Genomic DNA, 25212 nt, shown 5'->3' with positions numbered 1-25212 from the left:
ACAGGAAAGATTAAAAGACATCCTACCATTAAACATAGTCTGTTCTTTGCATTAAAGCATAATAATTTTTATGAGTTTGATTTTTCACTGAATAATCTCATTATATTTATTTAGTAATTAGAAGTAGAGGGGGTGTTTGTCTGAATGCATCTTTCTTTGTTAAATTACTAGTACTATAGTTCATCATATTTAATGCAGATAAAATCATTTTCGAAGCCCATTTGACAATTATTAATTTACAGGTCTTCATTATATTTTAAAAGATAACCCCAAACCCCATACCCTCTCCCTTCTCCTTCCCCAAATAGAGAAAATAAGAAAAGGTAAATTTGAAAGAACGTTACTTAAATTTTCAGAGAAACTGAATATCTGCGTGGTCAACATATTACAAAACAGACCTATAGTATAGTCTACTATACCTCACTAAATTCCCCTATATATAATGCTTTAAAGTTATGCGGTACATATTTCCACAGTTCACAGACTGCCATGCTCACTGGGGGGTAAAATTAAAGATCTATGTAAAAGGAATAATCAAAAACTAGGTCATCATCTCCAGTGACAATATAATTCTAGAGTCGTAGTCTACACTTGACATTAACCGTACTATGTTCGTCTTTAAATTTTCTTTTCATGGTCGAACAGATATCAGATATTTTCGAGAAAAAAAAAGAAAAAAAAAGGGGGGAAGTTCTGGATATGCGATTGATTTTAATTGAATAAGAGATAGATAGACTTACATAAAGAATTAAATTAGCTTCAATTTATGATACTGTTGCAAAAGGGCAACCGTACATAAAACCTCGGTAAATGCCCGAGGAAGTGAGGATTACAGGATGTTCTAGATTGTACGCTTATTGAGAAGATGAAGAAGAAGAAGAAGATGCAGAAAAAGAAGAAGAAAAAAAAGAAAGGAAAAAGAGAGCAAGAGAAAGAGAAAGACAAAAACTTGCACTTGCACAATTAGAAAACACATTTGAGAATGTCACGTGATTCTTATATGATTAGTGATTGGCTAGTGTAGCCTGAACTTCCGACGAAGCCTAACATAAAGAAAGCAACGTGCAATGAAACCAGCAAACATTTATGTTTTGTTTTTATTTGTTGACGATATATCTATTCACTATGATTATCATTTCGTAATTTCTATATTTTATTGTCAAATCAAAGAAAAATTTCCGCAAAACTTTCCTTGCTATTGTCAAATAATCGAGTTCGGTTTAAAATCACTTACAAATGATTTATACCATTTTGTTAAAACAAAAAACAGACAGTCATGTCGTTATGATGACATAAATTATCTGTAATAGGGATACTCTATGATAATAAAATATGAACATTAAATATTATGATAACACGTTCTCAATTGGCCGACAGGAAGATTTTTGGGTAAGATCTACAAGGTTCAGATTGAGTTTATTTTTTATGTTTTTTTAACGGATACAACCCGTTTTTTTTAAATTTCTTTCTTTCTCGGAATCCATTAAATACATTTTATATCTTACATTGATGAAAATGCAAGAAATATTGTTGAAGCGTTCAAACTTCAAAATATGTATTCAAGTTATTTTTTTAATTATTAATATCGCACTTTTTAAATATGAAATCCTGTCATATTGTCAGTTCTTTGTTTCTTACAGAGTAATTGATTTTTTCAGCTGACTTATCAATTTCCTGAATCTGCTGTAAACTTGAGGGTGATTTCTCCTACATTATAATCCTCCCATCTTTACTGATATATGTAAAGACTAAAACCCGAAGACGTATTCTTGAAAATTGGAATCTGTATAATTCTTATATTTTTTATCTTAAGTATATAGGCCGTTAAAAGTTCAAAGAAGTTAAAACACTGGATATTCACAAATTTTGTTAAGCTCACAGTCACGAACTGTTTGCGTGCAAGTGTGAAGCTTATAATACTTACTTTTAATATGAAAGGAGTAAAAAAATTCGTCGGTTGAATTCACTGACAGAATATTTGTTCTGTTATGTCCTGAAATTTTACTGAAGGTGTGAAATACGACAGATTGATGAATGGTTGGACAAAAGGTATGGTTATAAGAACAAGGGGGGGGGGGGTGGGTGGAGGAATATCAGAACAGCAACAACCCACAATATTAAGCGGAAAGAATACAAACCGTTAACACGTGTGTGACCTTTCATTGCAACGCACATGCAAATATGCGAATGGAAATAGCGCTAAATGCATTATTTTCTGCCAAAATGACACATATGGTGAAACCTTGAACAGCTTCGTAATTTAAATGAATTCATTAAACTTGCGTGTTACCTTGAGCTTAATGATGTTTTTTACCATTTTAATGTTTACGTCATCATTGTTGTATAATAACAAAAGGTACATAAAACAATGAATTTAGTGAAGATAACTTTTTTGGATAGTTAATGTACCAGAAGCTGTAATCTTGTTAAACAAACTTATACCTCAAGGTTATAACGTACGACAAATTTGTGTAAATAAAATTCCAATATTGTTATGACTTTTTTTGGTGTGAAATATATTCGAGTTGCTATAAATTCAAATGAAGGATTTTCTGTATTCCTCGTATCAAAAGTGATGATACCCTTCTTGAAAAGGTTTTAGGAAATGTTTGACTTATTTTGAGTATGACTCATGATTCTAATAATGTGAGCAATCTTACATGATGTGTTCACATAGGTGAGCACCAATGTGGTGCCAGTATACAGAGCAGAGGCGTCGTGAGCTGCTTGGGTCGGGCCACGGGGACAATTATATTGTTTTGAACTGTTCATAAATTCATGGTATATTCATTGGCAGGTGGAGAATCCATTCCCATACTTTCCCTGGACCCCTGGCCCAGGGAGGGTTTAGCCCCAACTAACCCTCCCCTCCCCCACCCCTCCCTGTCAGGCCACTTTTGCGTATTTTCAATTGATAAGATCCTATAGGAAAATTTCATATATTGGGATATTTAGTGAACCACTGAAACATTTCAGTTATAAGGAGAGGGGGTGAAATCGAGGGTTTAAAACAGAGGGGGTGCATGGGGTGTGTTTTCAATGTCGTTGAACCCGAAACCCCCACATAGGGTGCAGGTCTGGGGTACTCCTCCAGCAAAGAAAATATGAAATTGGAGACGTAAAATGGTGCCTTCTGCAGGGTCATCTTTAGGCTTTATATTATAGGTCTATATACGTAATTAAGGTTATGCTATAACTGTTTTTATTGTTTTTTATGGCTGTCGGGTAGGGGAAGGAGGGGGGGTGTAGGAACACCCCATACCTCGCCATGGATCCGCGCCTGAATGTCATTCTCTCTTTTGAAGTTCGTTTTTATTTGCATATATTTATAACGAAGATGAATTGGTGTAAACAGCATAGCGGCGGAAGTAAATAAATCAATACAATCATCAAAGTTGTTTAAAAAGAAGTTAAAATAGGGTGAGAAAACTGAAACATATATAGGTGTTTTACTTTTATTAAACTGGCTTATTACATTTGTAATGATTTTTTAATAAAACTTTAAAAAAAAAAGAATTTTATGGACAATTAGGAAAGGTCTCTTAGATACACTTTATACTTTTAGTGATGGGGTTAGCAACATATAGTTTCATCACCAGATGTTCTATTATGAAAGAAAAAACAAATTAACAAACAAAAACCCACTTACCCTTGTTGTTTAGCATTTGAATATAAAAACCACTTTTGGACCCCTTTTGACCCACCTCTGTTTCTGAGTGAAGACCACCACTTTGCTATTAAATTGCGTGTTAAATCAATAAATATCCATTATCCCCATTTTGTGCAATGTAATCTAACACCGGAAACTGTATATAAGGTTACAGTAAGGTCAACGCGTTTGAAGCCCACCGTCGCGTAATGTGGTCATTGTATATATACAAACTAAATTCTTCTAAATTGAATTCTCTATTAATTTCGAATTCTTTGCGAAAGAAAATTTATTATTTTATAATCACCCAGTTTATCTTTTCGTGAAGTTTTCACTGAGTACAAAAACCATTTCTATTCTAATTAGTGTGTGTTTACGGTGTATATGGGCCTATACATATATTTTTTTCTTCTTGTTTACATATATATATATAATAGTAACGACCGCTTGACGGTTTGAAAGATGAGATAAATTTGTGACACCCGAAAGGGTTATTAACTTAAGCGTCACGTCATTTAAGCCAGTTTTACAATAAGCAAGCCGTATTATCATGGGCATATGTGAAATCTAATGGGGCTCATATGTTTTCGGTGAGAAAAGATAGGGGTTTTCACCGAAATGACGACACGGTTGAAGTCTTAATACATACATACACATGTAGTTTAAGTTTAATGACTTCAGGAAGCGATCCGTTGTTATTAAATGCATCGACGTACATCAAACAAGTTGATTTTACATGGGTTCGGTTTGTCTGAACGTCAATGAGAAAGGTAAACAGAACGATAAATTCTCCGGTTGGAACTCTGAGGAAAGGATACAATTTGAAAAGGTGTTCTTTCGTATAAATGGGAGTAAAATGCGGTTCGTGCAAACAGTTTGTATATACATGGAGACTTAGAAATTGGGTTCATTGTGGGTTGGGGAGAGGAAGAGGGGGGGGGGGGGGTTATACGAGTTAATTTGAGATAGGAGTATGATATAAAGACTTGTATAGTCAGTCACGTCATATATACATATAAACGTTGAACTTTCAAGTCTATGCATGTACTGATCTCTGTATTGTCCATTTTGTTCTTTCTCATGCATATTCATAAATTGAAGAGGGTTGCAAGATGTGTCCTAAAAATAGTTCAATTTCATCCCCTTTTTTGTAAATATTCGTCCATGCAAAATTTAAAAGAAAAACAAAATATTCAAATTGACTTGTCACGTGGTTTGGGACGCTAAAGTAACAAGCTTGTAACAATGTAATTATCATGTACAGAATTTACAAATATTTCCAAGATAACCTGCAAAACAGAGGCTTTATAGTGCGTAAACACCCCTCAAAAGAAAATAAATAAATGAAAACCAATAAAATAAAATGAAATACATGTATAGTACTTATTGAGAGGGATATGGTCATTTCAGGTCTGAGAGGGTGATATCATATTTTGAAACCCATCTAATTGAATAGTGTCATTACATATACAACACAATAAAGGGCATAAATCCTTGCAAAAACAAAAAAACAAAAACAGGTAAAAGACAATCGAGCATATTTAATGAACTTCATGATATAGTACTGCGATATCGGTAACTCCCTACCCCTCCCCTCCCCCCTACCCCACCCCATCTATGACTCACCCCGATCCTCTTCCCTTTATAGTTTTAAGGTTACTACTATCAAACACAGTAACAGGTTATGGACATTTTCATGGCAAGAGTATTTACTCCACAATAATTCTTTATTCTCATGGCCCGGTTTGGTTAAACAGTATTTTACACAGCTTGCATGAGGTAGCTCATTGTTGATGCTGTTTTGGATACGGAAACTGAATAAATGTTACTTCCTAAGCTAAATACTAATCGTTATTGGAGTTCTTTCATCCCTCGTTCAATTACACTTTACAACAGCAACTTAAGTCGATAGTCCTCATATTGTGTATGCTTTACTGTCTTTTAGGTTTTTGTAATCCTATCTTACCTTTTGTTACTATTAGGCCTATCTCTATACTTGTTCTTAGATTTTTATAGTATATTTTTTTATTTTTTTATGACTTGTGCGTGTACCCACAATTTCCTTTTATGGATTACTAAAGTTTTACTTCACTTTACTTTAAAAACGATGAATACAATGGTTATACATTCAGGCTCCCACCCCAACCCCAACCCCACTCCCACCGTCACCTCACGCCACCCCGCAACACCACACATGCACAAGAAAGAGAAAGAAAGAGAAAGGAAAAATTAATGCAATCAAATAGTCACCTTCTGAGCAATATTACTAACAGTTTGTTATAAACTATAGTATCGTGAGAATATCAGAAAATATAATAAAGAAATCCATATATGAACCGGAAAACAAGATTTGCGCTAAGATGTACGGAATTGATTTTGCTCGAAACACTTTCTCGAAGTCAATTTTTGGTAATATTATTTTTTATGGAATGATAGTTTAAAAGATTTATATGCTTTTTTTACTGTACCATTTCATACGCATGCATGACCGGTTGCATTACAATCACTTTATGACCGTTGTGTTGTACTATTACGCCAAGCCTTCCAAGAAATCGAAAATCACGGCTTCCAGCATAGCTAGGTTTTTTTCTTCTTTTCCCTCTCCGCATTTCTTGCTTCTTGCTCCGAAATATGATCAACAGTCATCAATCGATGTTTCTGTCTAGTTTGTTAGTAGCAGTTAATTGAATGTAAACAGGAAATATTTCATTAGTGTTAACACTATCTCGTCGTCTTATTTTCGATTTCAGGTGAAACGACACAGTGGTACCTAAACCCATGCAGCTTCAAGTTAGAGCTATATAGCTGAAATATTATAGACGGCGGGGGGGGAGGTGGATTTTTTTATTGGGCATGAAGTATTAATTCCAGGTTTATGATATTAAAATATGAAAGCATGCAATGCCCACAGAATGAATCGACAAATTGTGGCTGTTGATAGTATATTATGAAAGCGTGTTCCATGGAACGCCAATAAGGCAGATGAATTATGATGATGTTTCATAGTACACATTGATCAATAAGGTATGCTGATATGAATCTCTTGAACAACATACTGGCTGTGTAGAAGAATTGTATGTTCGCAATACATAATCGAGAGCAGAGAAGGAGTATGGGAGGGGAGGGGGCTAGGGGGAGGTCCACACCGTGTTGCAAATAACAATATCATCTTTTCTAATTATGTATCTTCATGAAATGCCCTATGGACTATTAAAGTTAAGCTCATCCCTTGGCCTAATTCTCACCCTCCATTCAACAGACACTCACATGGAAAAAGCTGGTTTCACAAGCGAATGTATATACATGATGTCCATTCAATGGTATCAGTTCAAATAATCTTTAGAGAATCATCTTAGCCTCTGAGCTTCTATACTCTTGTGGCCCACACACAGACGCCTAGAGGCTGATCAATCACATTGATGTACGTTAAGGGTCACCATGCTATTGGCACCTACATATGTTAGTATGCTAAGAATTATTTAAACTTCAAAGACTTACTTTCTTCGAGGATCTGTTCCAGCCTCTAAATTATTCCTAGATACAGAGGAGCGGTCAATTACATAATTAAAAATGTCTCAAAGGGGAGAACTGTTTTAAAAGTCTGACAGTAGAAGGTTGCAGTTTGAGAATGATCGACCATCACTTAGGCTATGGTGTAGATGATGTGTATCGGGATGAGGACAAGTACATGTGACTTGTACATTGCATTGTATTTCTGAATGTGATTTATTTATCTCCTCTTGGTTCTTGGTACCTCTTGGTAAACTACGGCAAACCTCTTAAATGATTAGCGTGAAGTTTCCTAGTTTTGATAAATGATGATATAATCATGGTGATGGTGATGGTGGTGGTGATGATGATGGTGATGATGATGGTGATGATGATAATGATAGTGGTGATGATGATGATGATGATGATGATGATGATGATGATGATGATGATGTTGATGTTGATGATGATGATGATGATGATGATGATGATGATGATGATGATGATGATGATGATGATGATGATGATGATGATGATGATGATGATGATGATGATGATGATGATGATGATGATGATGATGATGATGATGATGATGATGATGATGATGATGATGATGATGATGATGATGATGATGATGATCAAGATGATGATGATCAAGATGATGATGATCAAGATGATGATGATCAAGATGATGATGATGATGATGATGATGATGATGATGATTATGATCATGATCATGCATGATGATCATGATGATCATGATGAAGATGATCATGTAATTACGACGACGATGGCGATGTCGATGACCAGGACGGCATTGATGATGGTGACGTTCTGGCCAGGAGCTACATATGTTTCAGCTAAACATGTATAAATATTGGATGTTAGTTCACCAATATTTGATAGAATATTTTATCTACATCCGACAAGCTTGGTCGCATTTTACGTTATTTCCTTCCATCCATCCATCCATCCATCCTTCATTTACTTATAGAAAATCTCAAAATGCATATATCTATATATTCAGTCTTCTTTACCGTGATCAAGCACGTAGGCGGCAGCAAGCATAGCGGCAACGTTTTAATTATTTATTAAATATTTATATAAATCTGTTTTCAACTGTAGAAAGAGTGTTAATAATCTGTGGCAATTCATTTTAGCCGGTATTCAGTGATGAAATGGATTTTGGCTTATTGAACGTCAAGCTAGAGTCACTCCCTCGTTTAAAAAAAAAAAAAAAAATCATATTGGGATCATCTCTCGCATCTATCGTGTAAAAATCATTAAAAATTTAAGCTTGCCGTCTATGAAATACATATGCGTCGGTTTTTGCTCTATTTTTCTTACTTTCTGGTTTTTCGTGTTATTAAATTGAAAAGTTCTCGATGTGTGAAGGATCACATGTAACGAAATAATTAAAATCTTAATCTATGTCGTTTGGGTACGAGGTCACAAATTTGAACGGTTGCTTGCATATTATAAATTGTATAGACTTCAAAAATGTCTAATTCAGCCACCTGATTATCATGGCTTTAACATTTTAAAACCGGTAAAGTTCGAGTTTACCCGTTAATCAGTTAAGACTGATGTTTTGTTTTATTTTTTTTTCTTATAACACGTGTTACAGTTGCTACCGAGACGGACTTACAAACAGAACTTACTTAACACGCAATAATGATTGACCGGACTAACCAGACTACTCTAAACGCTTCGCCAATAATTTCGTTCACATTTTAGCAGCAAGTGGATGACACTTTACTGCCAAACGCTTTCAAATCTGCAATTTGAACCATCTTTACAAAGTATACTTACTAATCAAACATAGGGACAGTTGTTTAGACTCCTAACCAGTCATTAGTTGAAACAGCCTTTGAGTAATGAATATCGTCTGTTAGTTATGTTCCTACTGTAGCATCTGCTGACAGGTCTAACATGTGTTACGGTGTTATAACACACTTCAATTTATACTGATTAACTGATTTCTCTTATTAAAACTTACAAACTGATCAAGCCATGTACATTGGGTGACTTCAGCTAAGAAAATCCACTCGAATGCTGTGGAGAATTTTCTTCTATAACTGAAATGGGTGCATGCCGCTGTACATTTGTCTTACCTTAGATGGAGAAGTATATTATCATCTAGGCTATGACCTCAAAAAGGTGTTGTTTTAACTATAGATATTACTGTTTGATTCGAGAATATATGTAAAAAAAATTCTCGAAATTTGAAATATTTGTTGCGACAATAAATAACCCGTGTATAAATTCGAATTTGAGTATCGCGATTGCTGGAGAAAAGTTACTTCGAGAACACAGCCATCTTCTTCAAGGTATATACGTCGATGTATGTGTGTGAGTGTGTATGCTTGTCTGTGTTTTTGTGAACAGGGAAATCGATATCAAGTTGAATAGTGATCGTGCCTTATTTTATTCCATTTGTCACCTCCTTTTACCGTGTCATGCATTATAGTTTTGTATCTTATTCAGACACTCTTTATGGGTCTGTCGCGTGACGTAAATAACCAACCAACACTGTATATATGTAAGGTTAGTTAGGCTGGCCTCGACAACCGAAGACATCACCAGCTACAAGGAAACATGCGGTGTCTTTTGTAGGACGATTAGGTGACCCGGTGAAACGTTTCGCCTCATGTAATGTTTAAGGTAGTTCTGAAACACATATAAGTAATTGTAAACAGACATAAATAATAAAGTAAGCAATGAAAGTGAACGCTGCACTAGTGCACTAGTTTGCACTTGTTTGGAGAGGTGAATCATACATAAAGAATGAAGGATTCATAATTAAAATTTAACTTGAATTTTAACCTCAATTCCTCTTTTCCCTTTATAGCAAGAAAACATGATCACCCACCTGCTTCATTTGGTATCTAATTCCAGGAATTCTATGCATCAGTTGTCAGGCTTATATATCACTCTATGCTCATTACATACAGGCTACTACTAAAACTATACGCTATTAAAAATACCACAAGAAACCTTATTATTAATAGTTAATGCCATGGCTTATCGATTTGGCAAAATTCAAACTAAGCCAATGTGTTCTGTTTTTGATGTACGTACTATGGTTTCAGAATCCAGGAAAATATTTACCAGTAAAGCCGGACAAAAATTAATTGGTTCTACTTATCTGTGTCAATTTCCGAGACGTTGGAGTAAAAGTTATCACAACATGGCGTTTTCTAAATACTATAAAAATGACAATACCACGAATGGATTTGGTTTTATGCTTCATTAGGTATTACATCAGGCGCTCCCTGCATAACTTGTCAAGCATATCGTTGTATATAGCCTATAGTGCCATCTGCAAATAAGATTCTAGAGCAACAGTTTTTTGACAGCGCAAAATTTACCAGTATTTGTTAAAAGGGTAAACTGTCCTGGATTATTTGAAATTAACAAAAGCAAATTCTTTTTTTAATACATTATATATTTCAGATGAATGATAAATTTGACATCATAATCCTTGATGATATATAGATTAGAACAAAACGGAAGGTTTTTTGTACTAATATGAGTCAATTTCCAAGAAGTTTTGAGTAACACTAACCCGGCCTCCATGCAATGCAATGCCTTCTACTATACTGTTTAAGTTATGGTTACTTTATCATCCTATTAGAACGGACGTACGAGTGTAATCGAAGAAGCTACCATTATTGTTCATTATTTTAACCAGAGGAATGTTAGAAGCATTGTATTTTGAAGTTGACGTTCGTTTTTTTGTCACCGCAAGGCTTATTGTGATTGTGTTAAGTTACTACACGGTTACTATTGCGAATTGTGCAATGTATCTGTATGAAATAATCCTTTCGCAGATATACTGTAACAGTTTACTTAATTAAAGAGAAAACTATCTCGCATTGGTATAGCTGAAAATCCCGTCTCCATAAATCTTGCCCCTAACTCGATAGTTAGTTGATTTAAATAATGTATTCCTATTCTGACTGGCTATAACTTAGCCATCTCTCATTCACAGTGGGTGGTCTGTGATATCATCATGACATATGCATACTCTTATGCGTTTATAAAACATTCGCTATAAGCTAATATCAATGTTCGACCTCGGTCGTCATTTATTATTTGCGTTTTTACTGACAACGATGCGGGGTGGGGATATGGAGGGGGGTTAACCTCATGTGGTCCCAAAAATTTTATTACGCAAGGTTATATAAGAGAATATACATTATTGTAAGATCATGTTGTGCAATTTACATTAAAATCTGTATCATAGCCCTCCCTCAGAACAAATAAAATATCATTAAAGCTCTATAGTCTTAGCGTTATGTATGTATGTATGTATTTTAGATCCTCCTGCAAGCAGGAACTCGCGAAGAAGCCATCATTGGCTTATCAAAGCCGCAAGCTGACCGAAGTCAGTCTCTTAGATTCATATTTAACGTCCATGATTATGAATGGTTTAAATTGTTAACAACTCTGTAACTGGACGACATACATTAATCTTGCAGTGACTCGAAATCGGGACCTTATGCCATAGTCAGACTTTGTTACTGCCTCAAACTAGGAAGTCCCGAAACGTCATAGAGTGTTTTGGTCTAACAATATACAGACAAGGTTTATCTCTTATCTTAAGAAATTGAAATTAAAGATTTTCAAAATCAAGTATAATTCTGGACGCGGAATGTAGAATTATTGAAAATGGGTTATTTCGTCATGTAGCCTTATGATTTAGCATAGAGTTAGTTGAATACGAAAGGACACTGCCTGTTATAAGAAGACAATCATAGAGGTCACTCGGGCTGAAAAAGTTCAGCGAAATCACCATTAGTTATGTCGTGCTCAGATGAAGTTCCGAAAGTACCGCAAACCTTTCGTTTTGTGGGTCGTTTGACTAATTAAGAACATATGTCGTACCATTTCTTTCACGGAATTGTAGAAGGCATGACACCACCATGGTCACGGGGTCACAGTCGTATAACGTGAGGAGAACTGGCTTCGGGAATAATGATATATCCGAAGTTGCCCTTTACGCTTTAAGTTCATTTTCGTCTCTATTCTTTTACTTTCTATTGTTCTTGAAGCAAGTATACCAAACCATCAGTATCAACTGTGGCGATACAATAATAAAACAGTTTAACTTTACCTTCAACCACCCCCATAGGACAAATTATTTGAGATTTTTTATTTCAGCGGTCTTCATTTAAACACTTTAGAAGAAAAGATAACTGGACAATTCAATTAGACATCTGGCTAGGTCATTTGAGATTATTGAACTTTATAAAATCGAACAGTCACTTACAAACCGCGGTCTTCGGTATATACAGTACATTACCACACTGTACTATTATCCAATCATAATTTCCTTTCTCCATTTTTAATATATTATATATTTTTTTGTTTTGCAATTCAACACTCGTTTGTTTAACTGGGTATTACCTAAGTAGATAAATCTCTCACCGGATTAAACCTGCCTCTTGTATCTGATATTATACTAATACCAACTCTTCGGTATTATGGTAGACTTCAAATCCATAACACGCTGAGTTGTGGGAGAACTTAACCCAGTCGGATTATTATTTGTACTTCCGTCATCCCCGTGGTAGCTTTTTAATTCCTCTGCATTATAACGAACGCTATACGCTGCACAAGCCGCGTATCTAAGTCGTTCAGTGACGTAACGCCGAAGCAGCGAGAGGGCTTGCTTATCTTTCCATACTGGAAGATACAAAAGCATGGGTGACCTCATTACGAGCATTTCTGCTTAGTTCATTACATCCAACGGATGTTATTTAATAAGCCTTAATGACAAGTATGTGTTGAAATCTACTGAAGATACACACAGCGCCCGATACACACCAAGTATGGTAGCCTTAGAAGATCATTGATGGCATCTCAGATCCGAAATAAGAACAATTAGCCATACGATAACTTCCTGACATATATATAGAACCTGTAGTATAGTCGCATGTTTACAATATACAATGCATGGTTTTGTATGAAACACATCGTTGTTTTTTTTTTCTTTCTCATGTGCATAATTACAACCTGCTTCTTTACTGGAATGGTGTCATGTTAACAGGATATATGTAGATAGGTAACCGGAATGTAATTTACTCCAACATCAAGTGGTTAAATATTTTCCGTTTTTTAATTTTTTTAATATGCCTCTATAATAAGCAATATAGCATGCCTTTCATTGTTTTACTATATTGTTTCTATATTACACAAGAACTTCATGTGAAACACGGATCACTAAATTCGGCAGTTTCGTATAACAGGCATGATACACGTTTAGTTGGACATCAACGTATGTACTTATGATCTTCTTCATAATATAAAATATGAGGAAGCATTACCCATGATCTCCTCGTCTCACCCCCCCCCCTCCCTCCCGCGCCTTCGAAAATTCATTACGCGTATTTAGACCTATGTTCTGCTGCTGTCACGTGAAACAGTACCATACTGATTTTACGATTAATCTTTTTTGAAAATCACAGAGGCTAAGATATTTTTGTTACATCGAAAATCATTTGCACAATAAATACATATAAATAAAACTAGATTACATGTCTCTTTTATCAAGGAAACCAATAAGGGGGGTTGGGGTGGGGGGGGGTAGGATGGAACTTAGGAAACAAAGAAGACAAAGGTAACAGTGGATACATGTCAATGAGAATTGCACCCCATCGACCCTCCTAGGGCACATTACCATATAGATCATTGAAATGCATCCCTTCTATGTGGATGTCATTGTCAAGGCTTGTACTATTGAAATCACCTAATTACCAACTTAACAATATTATACGATATATTCTCTCCTTCTAAGCTGTAATGGTGTGATAAAGCTACCGTTTCTGCCCGTACCAAAAAACTACAACAACAAAAAAAAACCTCGGTGTCGATCGCCCCGCTGTTCCTCAGGCGCCAAAACTGCAGGTCCGCTAAGGAGCAAGCAACGCTTACGAATCATTCTGACATCCGACTTGAATTGTGAGGTCATTCCAGTTCAGCTAGCGTCAAGTCGATGATGACGATGACGCTACATCAATCCTTTTCCTTTTCGTGGTAGACAGCGAGAGCTTGATGGCCTCTATGAAAATAAAGATATATGTTGAGACCGTGAATCTTCAACGGACCTCCCTAGTAGTTCATCGGAGTTATATCTATGTAAGAGATGCCAAGTTGCAAAAAAAAAAAATTTGAATGAAATGTAAAAAGCTTCTTCAACAAGAGGCGGGTGGAGGGGGGGGGGGGTGCAGTTGTAATTCAATTACATGTTCAAGGATGTAAAAACATTCCCTTTGGCCGATTCTGAAGGGAAAAATACAAGGGGAAACTATGAAAAGAAAGAAATATAAGAAATAGTGTTATTTTATCGATTTTGGAGGTGTTACGTTATCAACAACTTATGTTGATAATATTATCTACATTGTACAAAACATAAAAGCTCCAACTGTTTTTTCTTGACCATCGGAATACTGAACTGAATATGTTGAATTTTTTTTTTTATCGTTTTTGAAAATGATTTGATTGCTATTATTAGTGGGTTTTTTTTCGGGGGGGGGGGGGGTTAAACTACATCGCAATCAATGTCTTCAATATCGATGATATAATTTTACCGCTCAATATTAGCACAAATGCACATATATATAAATGACATAATTATGGAATAAAAAATTACACCTAAAAATCAAATTATCCTAATAACGACTCATTTGAAGAAAAGCATATATAACGGAGGTTTCTCAGTATTTTTTTTATAAATTAAATTCTTCCACTTATACTATTCCATAACATCACCATGGTTACAAATGAAGCCTACATATACAATAATTCCACGCTCTAAAAAATATTTATTCTTTTGCTTCCCCGACCCCTCCCTCAGTCATGAAATACCAGTCACCCTGTGATACCCCACCATGAGTGACTCCCCCCCCCCCCTCCTAAGAGTATAGCTACTCTGGAAAATTAACAATCACCATGGTAACTGTTGCTATGGCAACTGATATAGCTCTAGATGGCCAAACTGGTAAAGGAACCACAATATCTCATTATGCCTATGGGGGCGATGAGATCATTATAATATTCCAAATTTCTTAATGTCAAATCTCATAAACGATATAGGCCTTATAATGAACACAACAGAGAAAGAGAGAGAGAAAGACGTCTCCATAATAATATTTGATCTTAAAGATTTATATCTGCGGCAGGGGTATTGGCAAGGAATGGGTTACGAAATGAATGGTATCTATTTCTAAATAATCAGTTTAATTTGGTATGGCATATATGATCTTTCAACGATTTAGTGACGGTCTGATTGATTTATTACGATAGGATATCAATTAATATATATGAAATATAGCCAGAACTACTACTGTGACGTCACCGCGCTTCCTAAACCGCTCTGCTGATTTACCAGATTAAAGTAACTTGAGAATCAGTTATCGAAATTAAGATACATATAGGGTGAAAGGTCAGTTGACACCATCAAAAGCGGATGTTGTACAAAAACAAAGACATATATGCTCTTGTCCGGGGGGGGGGTTCATTGAGGTTCCAACCTCCCCCCCACACACACAAGCAAACCAAAAATAATCATAAATAAATAAAAACGCACCAACCCATATCATTTTATCCATTTTGATTTCAATCACTTTAAATTTACGGGTAAATTTCGCAAAGAAACGAAAAACTTCGTAAAACAGCGAATTTAGAATTACAACATCTACGTTAACATTCACAAAAAGTAGCCTATACCTGGTTGGAACATTTATGAGCTTCTGCCTCAACGAATGTACCGAAAATCTGCCACATGGTCAGCATCCTGTAAAGCTCTTATGTATCTAAGCAAAAGTTAAAAGTCATCTTATGAGGAAAGCAGATCTAAACTTCTTTTTATGAAGTGCGAGTAGGTCACCATTTCATTCTAACAACCATTTACCGAGGAATCCAAGAAAACATATCCACCCCCCCCCCCCCAAATACATCTACGTGCAACTTCCCAGGAACCAATTGGCCCATCATCATTCTAATTAATTTCATTTAGGGTTAACTTTAATCACGTGACTTGGCACATCAGAGGGTGCTTGCGAAACTTTCTGTTCAACCAAAGAGTTCAATTCTCTCCAGAGAGATGATACCCTAGCAACTGTTACTCTGTTGTTGACAACTGTCTGTTGCGCTTTCTATCGCCCCTTCAGAAATAAACGCTTTATCGGATTCAACAAATTACCGGTTGGTTCCCGCCAGTCTAAACTTCCTCCTCGGCATTCAAAGCCAAGAGGCTAAAATGAAATATTATATTGACAGTTGTGAAATAAATGATGGTTTGTCTTATCCAGATGAATTCAATTTCACCTGCGTGGCCTGATTGGTGTCTTTCTCTTACTTTATAATCTAAACGGAACCATATTGTTTTAAGTTGTTGGAAGACATATATATGGATGGTTAAATTATGAATAGCATAGATAGGGGAAAAGGTAAAAAAAATATATATAATCTAAATTAAAAAAAAATAAAATGACTCTATTATAAGCTACTGTTACAGAAAAGTAAATTTAATATGATGTATAATGGATCAATGGATATGATATGTGTCTACTGTACAGTTAAGATGGGCATGTTATTAGTAATAACTTATTACCATATAGTCACAGCAATAAACCAGTAACTAACCCACAGTAAAGAGGCAATAGTGGTCAGATGGAGCGGGTCAGAGGAAGGGATAAAAGGGGGGGGGGTGTAAGAAGGGTACAACACCGCAGTCCGGGTCGATAAGTAGACAGGGGAAATAGATTTTAAAAAGTTATGTAATATCATTTTCATAACATAATTCTGTAATAAAAGAGAAATGGATATATAGGGATCGCTACTAACTATAAGGGCTGCGAAGCTCAGTTGGTAGAGAGCTGTGGTTGTAATTCAGAGGTCACTGATTCGAATCCCATTCTTGCCATAACGTTCTTTGCTATTTTCCAAACGTTTGACAAACATGTCCCAGGGACCCGACCTGGCTGACGATATCACTGTATGTGATATAGGCCGGATAAAGCTGGACCGCCGTCTTCAGAAGCAAGCTAAAAAAGTTCATTTTCTTAAAATTAATCTAAAAAAAAATATGATTGATGAATAAATCTGCAGTTCATATAAAACTCACCTATCAAATATGTTTCGAATGAGGAGATTGTATAAATTATGCTCTGCCTCTCGATTAAACATAATATTTTTTTATCTCCTTTCTTTATTTTTCGACAGATATTATGGAATTTTTCATCCCTTCCGTCCGAGAATGCAGAAAGCTACTTTGGCCACCATTGTGGTGTCCATTTGGGTGGTTTCGGTTCTCATTACAATACCGAACTCGATCAACTTAGGTTTAGTCGAGGGTAAGTGTAATGGTCAAGACATAGCAGCATGTTACGCACATTGGAAAGACCAGACTGCGAGTCAAGTCTACACCGTGATCATCGCGGTTATGGAGTTCATCGTGCCGATGGTCTGTATGGGATTCGTGTACATGAGTATCGCGCTAAAGTTATGGTTCCATCGCACTCCGCCTGGGAATGTCACAGCCCGACACCGCGAGATCACGGTTAATCGCCAACAGAAGACCATACCGATGTTAATCACGGTAGTGGTGGCGTTCTTCATCTGTTGGGCACCGTATCACACCTATATGACGGTGTACCAATTCAAGACAGCTGATATCGACGCCAACCGTAGAGACGAGTACACGTATTTCTACATCGTGGAGGGCATCGCAATGTGCAATTCAATCGTCAGCACCGTCATATATTTCGCAATGAGCACCGGTTTCAGAAAGGAACTGATCAATTTCATGAAGAGGGTTTTGTCTTGGCCGTACAAAGATCGCCACCATTCACCTCCATCATGCAGCCAATCTTCCAATGCACTAGCCAGAAACGGTTATCCGTCAGCTGGTAGGAAGATCACTGCAGACACCTTAGACACAAAACTGTGAAGTATCATGGGATTGGTTTAATCTTGTGACCAGAAATTAGGAGTTGTGATCAGCGGATTATTGCTACAGCAGTGAAAAAGACAGGGTATAAAAGCGACGAAAATGCTTGAAACATTTCATGTACGCATGTGCAGTTATATCGCAATACACGGTCTGCATGCATGAAGCGCTTGCGTCTTAATCATTGCGTAGCCTATACAATTGTTATTATAGTTGTTACACAATAAGACGTTTATAGTGAATCTCGTAAAACATATTGTTTTGTAGTTGCTGTTTATCTAAAGACAACATGAGGAAGTTAGACAATCACCTATATAACTGTTAACACGATGTGTTCTATTCGAGTTATCAGCAATTCAGTGTCCAATGTAAATGCTTGAATAAAATGTATATAAAAAATACGAACTATTCAATATATGACACGAATCTGTCTGTATAATGCAGGATTTTTATTATACATTTATATGTATGATTAGTTGCCCTGAGTGTATTGATGATATATCAAACTGGTTTACCACATCGGTACCGGCGACGTATCAGCGCATGCTCAGGAGGGACAGAGGAACATTTGACACTTACAATATCACTCTCAAAGAATTAAACGTGCTCTATACTGGCTAGCTGTGGTCCGTATTGGTGGATGCAAGGAGGGGGATCATAGAGTAAAACTGCTCCTCTGACCTCCTATATACATGTCGTTATTTTCGATGGCATTTAAGGCGAGTGAACGGAGTTTAAGAGCAGGTTGAGGGTGGGGTAGGGGAATGGTTGGGTTGGGTTACAAGTCTAGCTAAATTTATGAAATAAATGTAAAAAATGAAATGAATTCATCCCTATCCCTTTCCTTGTTTGTAGAGAGTACGTGCACGTTTATCTTAACTTCTATTAGCCAGATCGACTACTTTTTCAAGACTTTTTCACCCTTTTGGCACATTGCCAGCTAGTCAAGTTCGTTATTATTCCATGGTTAACTTAATAATCCCCAATGTCAGAGAATATACTAGAGAGAAAGAGAGCGAGAAGTAGAGGTGGGTGGAGAGAGTTCGGTGAACTTGAGCTTGCTTCACATTTTAATATATACATATATTTTTTTTTTGGGGGGGGGGAGGATGAAGTAACAACCTTGTCTTTAACAAGATTTTGAATTATTTATTCTGTAAGGGGAAAACAGTCCATCATATGTAACAAAATCAACCGCTTGATCTGTTAGAAGTTTATGTGAAGGTCTCCGGAAATTCTGTTTTGTAAATAATTTACAGAATATTGTAGGCACTGATGAGTATTAGTGCTTTAATATTCCCGAGAGAGAGAAAACATTCATTGAAGACAATACATAGAGACGGGTTGGGTTATATTTCTAACCTATATAAAAACTTCCATCCCGCTATATTCAATAATATCTTCTTCTTTCAATTTCTGCAAAGAAATTCATAATTACAATATGTATATTAACTTGCTGAGATATTAGACATTAACCTTACGGTCGCGCAAAGGACCCTTGTTAAATGTCATAAGCTTATCATTTGCATTGAAAATGTACTGGAAATCCTATCGCAATATAGCAGTGTAGTGTTTGGTATATTCTTTGGTAAATATAATAATGTTAACACATTAGTTATCAGAAACATAGTTCTTTCCAGATTTGAGTCACATTGAACACAAACAAGGGCATAACGTGCGAATCGTTCTTAAGCTGAAATGTCATATCAAACTTATTTTGTATATTTGTGTGGCAGAGATCGTATTAGCAACAAAAGTCAACAAGCGGCTCTATCTATATATTGGTTGGTAGTCTGGAACTGGTTATTATTGATAGTCCAGAAAAGCTGATAATCATAAATCACAAGACTGATGATAGTCTAGAACAGCTATTGGTGATAATCATAAAGACAGGACTGATAATGATCTAAAAATGCTGACTGATGATAATCATAAAACACATGACTGATGATAGTCTATAATAGCTGACTGGTGATAATCATAAAGACAGGACTGGTGATGATCTAAAAATGCAGGCTGATGATAATCATGAAACACAAGACTGCTGATAGTCTAGAAAAGCTGATTGGTGATAATCATAAACACAGGGCTGATGATGATCTAAAAATGCTGACTAATGATAATCATAAAACACATCACAGATGATAGTCTAGAAAAAGTGACTGGTGATAATCATAAACACAGGACTGATGATAACCTAAAATAGCTTCCAGATAGATCATCACTGATGATGATCTCAACATGCTGGCTGATGATAGTCTACAGAAAGTCTACAGGGTCACAGTCTTGACCGGTGACTAGGATTGCAGATTGGAAAATTGTTTTTGTATAAGTAAGCTGAAATAGAGCTATCGATGATGAATTCACTTGGATAAATGTATCATTTGTGAAAGATTGTTGTCACTGGTCGATTCAGTAATGAGAGAATTATCTAGAAATTATCGATGTAAACAGCAGTCATGTTGACTGGGAATTATGCTCAATGTGTTGGTTAGAAACAGAAATCGTAAGGTACAAATCTATTTATTCTTTTACAATTCTGCTATATTTTTCTAACGGCTAAGAATTTTTTCTCTTGACATTATGATTAGTGCTTACAAAATATAGTTAGACATCTAGAGGTTATGTAAATAATATGCAGATTGTATGAGTAATGCTGTAATAATGTCATTTGAACATTAAAAAAATATATATACTTTGATGTATGAAGGTAACAGTGTCTTGAAAGCTCAAATTGTAAAGAGTGAGAGAAAAATGTGATATAAAATTTGATTTAAACTTTCAATGCAAGACTTCACATGAATTTTAAATTTCAGGCATCTATAGTGAAGTATATAGTCTACATCTACTTTAATTGCAATGGTTTGGGTGGGAAGGGGGGAGGGAGGGGATGGATAATTGTCATACACATCGGGCCTCGTTGCATAGAGGTAACCGACAGTAAAAACCAGGGACCAATGCTGGTTGACGTTGATACAAATGTGCATAACAAGATTTGCGATATTCCTTTTTGTTGTTTCCTCAGAATTTTTTCTGCTAAAAGTCTGGATTTCATAAAAAAAAAAGTGTTTATCATGATGTATATTTACTTCTTATTTGTGTGATGATATCAAAAGCCAAATAGAATCAATAACCGAATTGTATAAAAAGAAGAAGTTACAAATCGAAAATGGATGTAGAAATCGTGCCCGTGTTTTTTTTTTTCATTATAAAAAAAGTAAGATGGAATATATAAAGTTTGCATCATTTAGCATCTAAACCCCCTGAGATAAGCATCAATGTCTCACAGGGGATGGGTACAGCCACCCCCTCCCCGATCCTCCTGCGTTGATGTGCCCCCCAAATCGGTTACTCGGGCTACGGGCCTGGTACTTGGGACCTGCGAGGTAAATATTTGCATTTGCCGGTTTGTGGCTAAACCCTATAGGAAGTCCTGTAGGATACACTAGGTTATTCATACGACACGTATAGTGTGCACTATAGTGACTCCCTTGCGAATGTCTAACTTATACATTACACATGTTGGGTGTGACGAATTACCAATGGTCAGTGGTTAGTTGCTGTACAGTTTGTGTGAGAAGCTGCTTGCATTTGTGCATTCGTAAATAACAAATTCAAATGTTTAAATTATCATAATTTATTGTATCATCAATGCTGTGATTGAATATTATCATTGCTGTATAAATGTCATCAATACTGCTTACTGCAAGATTTCTATATTTTATGTAGTTTAGTGTTTTTGTTTTTGTTTGTTTGTGTTTACTGTTGTTATTTTTTCTTTCTTTTTTCTTGTTGTATATAGCCTAATGTGTAGATTGAGACTAGTGTACTTATAGATATATCGTAACTTAATTAATGCAACACGGAAAATACCAATTAGTGTATTCCAGATCATATTTTGTTTTTTATGGAAGTGGCAGAGTAGAATGAATCATTAATTGTGTTAATACCGTGTATCGTTTACGAAGGATTGTAAGTTTCACACTCACGGTCAGGTTTTCAAGGAACGCATATAAAACAAAATATCCCATTAGTTTAATGGCAACCGGAATCAGTATTACAGAGAATGTTAAAGACACGGAAGACATCATAAGAGAATTGTTAACAGGAATCAGTATTTATTTCGCAATCGCTTGTCTGTAAATATGAATATTCATTATGAACTGTTGTTAATCTGCACAGCTTTTGAAACTGATGAATAAACATGACTCACTTGGAAATACACCTTGCTTCATTTGTTATTCATTCTCACAAACGTTAGACACTCTTTTAGCTTTACTATATATATTTAAAATCAACATCGAACAAGTCTGACACTACTCTCCAGCCCCCCTCCCCACAGCCCCCCCCCCCTCGCTGTCAACATCCTTTCAAATTTTAATTTACCGAAGCGAGATTAATAGTCGAATGCATTTAAACTTTAGAACTTATTAGAGATAAACCTATTGCATTTGGCATGTTCGAGCCCTTTCCGGTTAAAGTAAGATGCGTTCACCTATAACCAGAGGCTTCCCTGTCAAAATTCCAAAAAAATGACAATTTTTGTTTTGGGGTGCCCTTCACGTCTTGTTTATCTCGGAGATTGTGGTTATTTTAAAAATAGCGCAACATTTCTAATATGCAGTTTTGTTTGAATCGGAAATGTCTATTTTTTCAGCTGTTACAACCCAAAACCACGCAGTGAGGCATACACAGTTCCGAATTACTTAACGCGATGATTATTCCATATTGATATAAAGCTTAATTTAGCATTGTTGTACTTAACTAAAGTCAATGTACATCAGTACACTAGTGTACTGTTTCGTGCGAACGTTATGAAGTTTATTTTCTGGCAAATGGTGGAACGAGGTGATTGTTACTTTTAATGAATCGATACAAAAATATATATAAATATATATATCAACTGTATTATTCCAGAGATGTTTGCAGTACTCGACCAATAGAGGAAGCGTGGTCCAATATAATCATACGAAAACTTCTTTCTTGTTGGGATGAATCATCTTCCCCACTCCCCATCTCCCCATCTCCCCACCCCCATCTCCCCACCCCACCCATCCCCCACCCTTCTCCACCATCATCGCCACCGTTAGAGCCGATATTATCCAAACCGATTTTGAAAAGTTAAAGCTTGCAAACTTTGTTTTCTATAAAAACGTATGTAAAACTACATACGTTATTCTAGAAAGTGAATACATTTGACGTGAATAATGCATTATATTTGAAAACAAATTTCACGGCCACTTTAGGCCTTTGGAGAGTAAACAATGCGACTTACAATCCGTACAGATTCGAAATTCCCTTCCGAAGAAATTTGGTCATTTAAAACTGAAAATCAACACGGTCATGGTACGTACGGAGCATTGAAGGTAGATACCAGGAATAGCCAACGCAACGAGTATCCAGGCATGGAGCCCGCCACCTTTTTGAAATAATTGACATTTCTACATACATAATTTTGATCATAATAAGGTACGCACTGAAAATTTATGTAGGACCTACTCTTCGTTGTGGTGGCGTTCCTTACTTTTCACCGATGTATTCTTAGGCATTTCTAGTTCCTCTTATCGATGGATACTCGCGTACCCTCCCCCCCCGCACCCAACTACCCCCCCCCCCCCACCCGACTCCCAACACCCTCCGTAAGTCCTGGATACTGCAATGCAACGTGATGGTGAATGGGTTAGTAGAAACTTGAATATATACTTCAAAATCCACTTTCAAATTGACAGTTTTAGTGCGTATGTGAATAGGGAAGTTGACGTAGGATTATATACCATTGGCAGTTTGAAAATGACGCCCTCTATTAATCGATGGCGCTAACTACATTTTAACTGTTAGAATTTGCTATAGGCGTTCCCTGAAAAAAATACACGAGGTTTTCTGCCGAAACACATATACGGTTACTTTACTTTTAAAGCAGAATTCTACATCGCAAGGAAAAAAAAACATAAACCTATAATATTTTTAATCTACATTATTTTATTTTGTGTCAACGCAGCGCTCCATTTCTCCATAAAATGTTGAAACCTCTCGGTTACTACCATTGTTTAACGTTAAAAATATGTCGCATGAATCAGTCATTTTCTTATTACGACCTTAAAGGCCAGGGCGCCAGAAGAGTGGTTCATTTTGGGGAGGGAGTGGGGTGCGAGAGCTTGATGGGCAATGGGACACGTGGCTTTTGTTTACAGGGGCCAACCACAAAATTTACTTCAAAACTGTCGTCTGTGAGACCGTACCAAATTCCAATATTTTAAATAGTGATTTTTATCATCCACAGGTCAACGGAACATTCGAGAAATGATATATAGAATTCCCGCGTTCATCTATGCTACCCGTTGATTTTGGTTTGACGCTGATGAATATGTTTTTCGTGCAGTTGAAATTGGCAAAGAAATGTATAAAAAAAGGAGGAATAGAGTAAATCTTAGCAAATGGGTCGACTTGATTATCAAGTTGGAATTAAATTAACTATTCAATAAATCTTTATTTAACGATAATTACCTTCGACAATGAAATCATGAACATCTGTCGTCTTTACGTATCGCCGATAACTGAGTTTTTCGTATTATTGCACATTCGGCTTGCCATGACTGCCTCTTCTTACTTGGTAATCAAGTCCATGTGTCGTATAACTGTGTACTGTAGTTGTCTTCATATTATTGGTAAAGTGATTATGTGTTTCTATAATGATTGATCCTAGATTGGACGCTTTAACCATTAGTATGATATTTCTAAAATATAACATTAAACAATTCCTGCTTACTGCTTACATTGGAGAAGAATTCTGCAGAACTTTGTTCGCGTTTTTCTTCTTCTAATGCAGTTGTTTGAGGAATAACTTCTGTTTTAAAAAGGGGCTATAAAAACTGATTTCTCACGGTAAGAGATAACCGTTTTGAATACAAACGTAATAAACGCATACCTTTTAGATGAATTTCACTTCTCGACTGTCAGATAACAAGATTTGCTGACGTTTGACTGTAACTCAGCACACGTACGCTACGATGGAATGGTCATTGCTCTCAAATGTAAACTGATTCGTAAATAAACAACAGAGAATGATAATGGCCCTACAGAATCCACATAAAGGCCCTACGTCATTTCAATTGTAACA

General features: G+C 36.1%; 1 protein-coding gene across 1 annotated transcript in view; it reads left to right on the top strand.

Moving 5' to 3' along the window:
- The window catches only part of LOC139979561 (prokineticin receptor 1-like), a 41512-nt gene extending 19197 nt beyond the window's left edge, over positions 1–22315 (top strand). The window contains exon 2 of the mRNA XM_071990499.1: positions 17369–22315. Within this exon, the coding sequence (XP_071846600.1) occupies positions 17369–18095 (727 nt within the window). The 3' untranslated portion in view covers positions 18096–22315. The remainder of the gene's footprint in view (positions 1–17368) is intronic.
- Positions 22316–25212: the final 2897 nt, after the last annotated feature.

This window comes from Apostichopus japonicus, chromosome 14 (assembly GCF_037975245.1).
Source record: "Apostichopus japonicus isolate 1M-3 chromosome 14, ASM3797524v1, whole genome shotgun sequence".
NCBI lineage: Eukaryota > Metazoa > Echinodermata > Holothuroidea > Aspidochirotida > Stichopodidae > Apostichopus > Apostichopus japonicus.
This window is presented reverse-complemented; position numbering and strand designations above follow the sequence as displayed.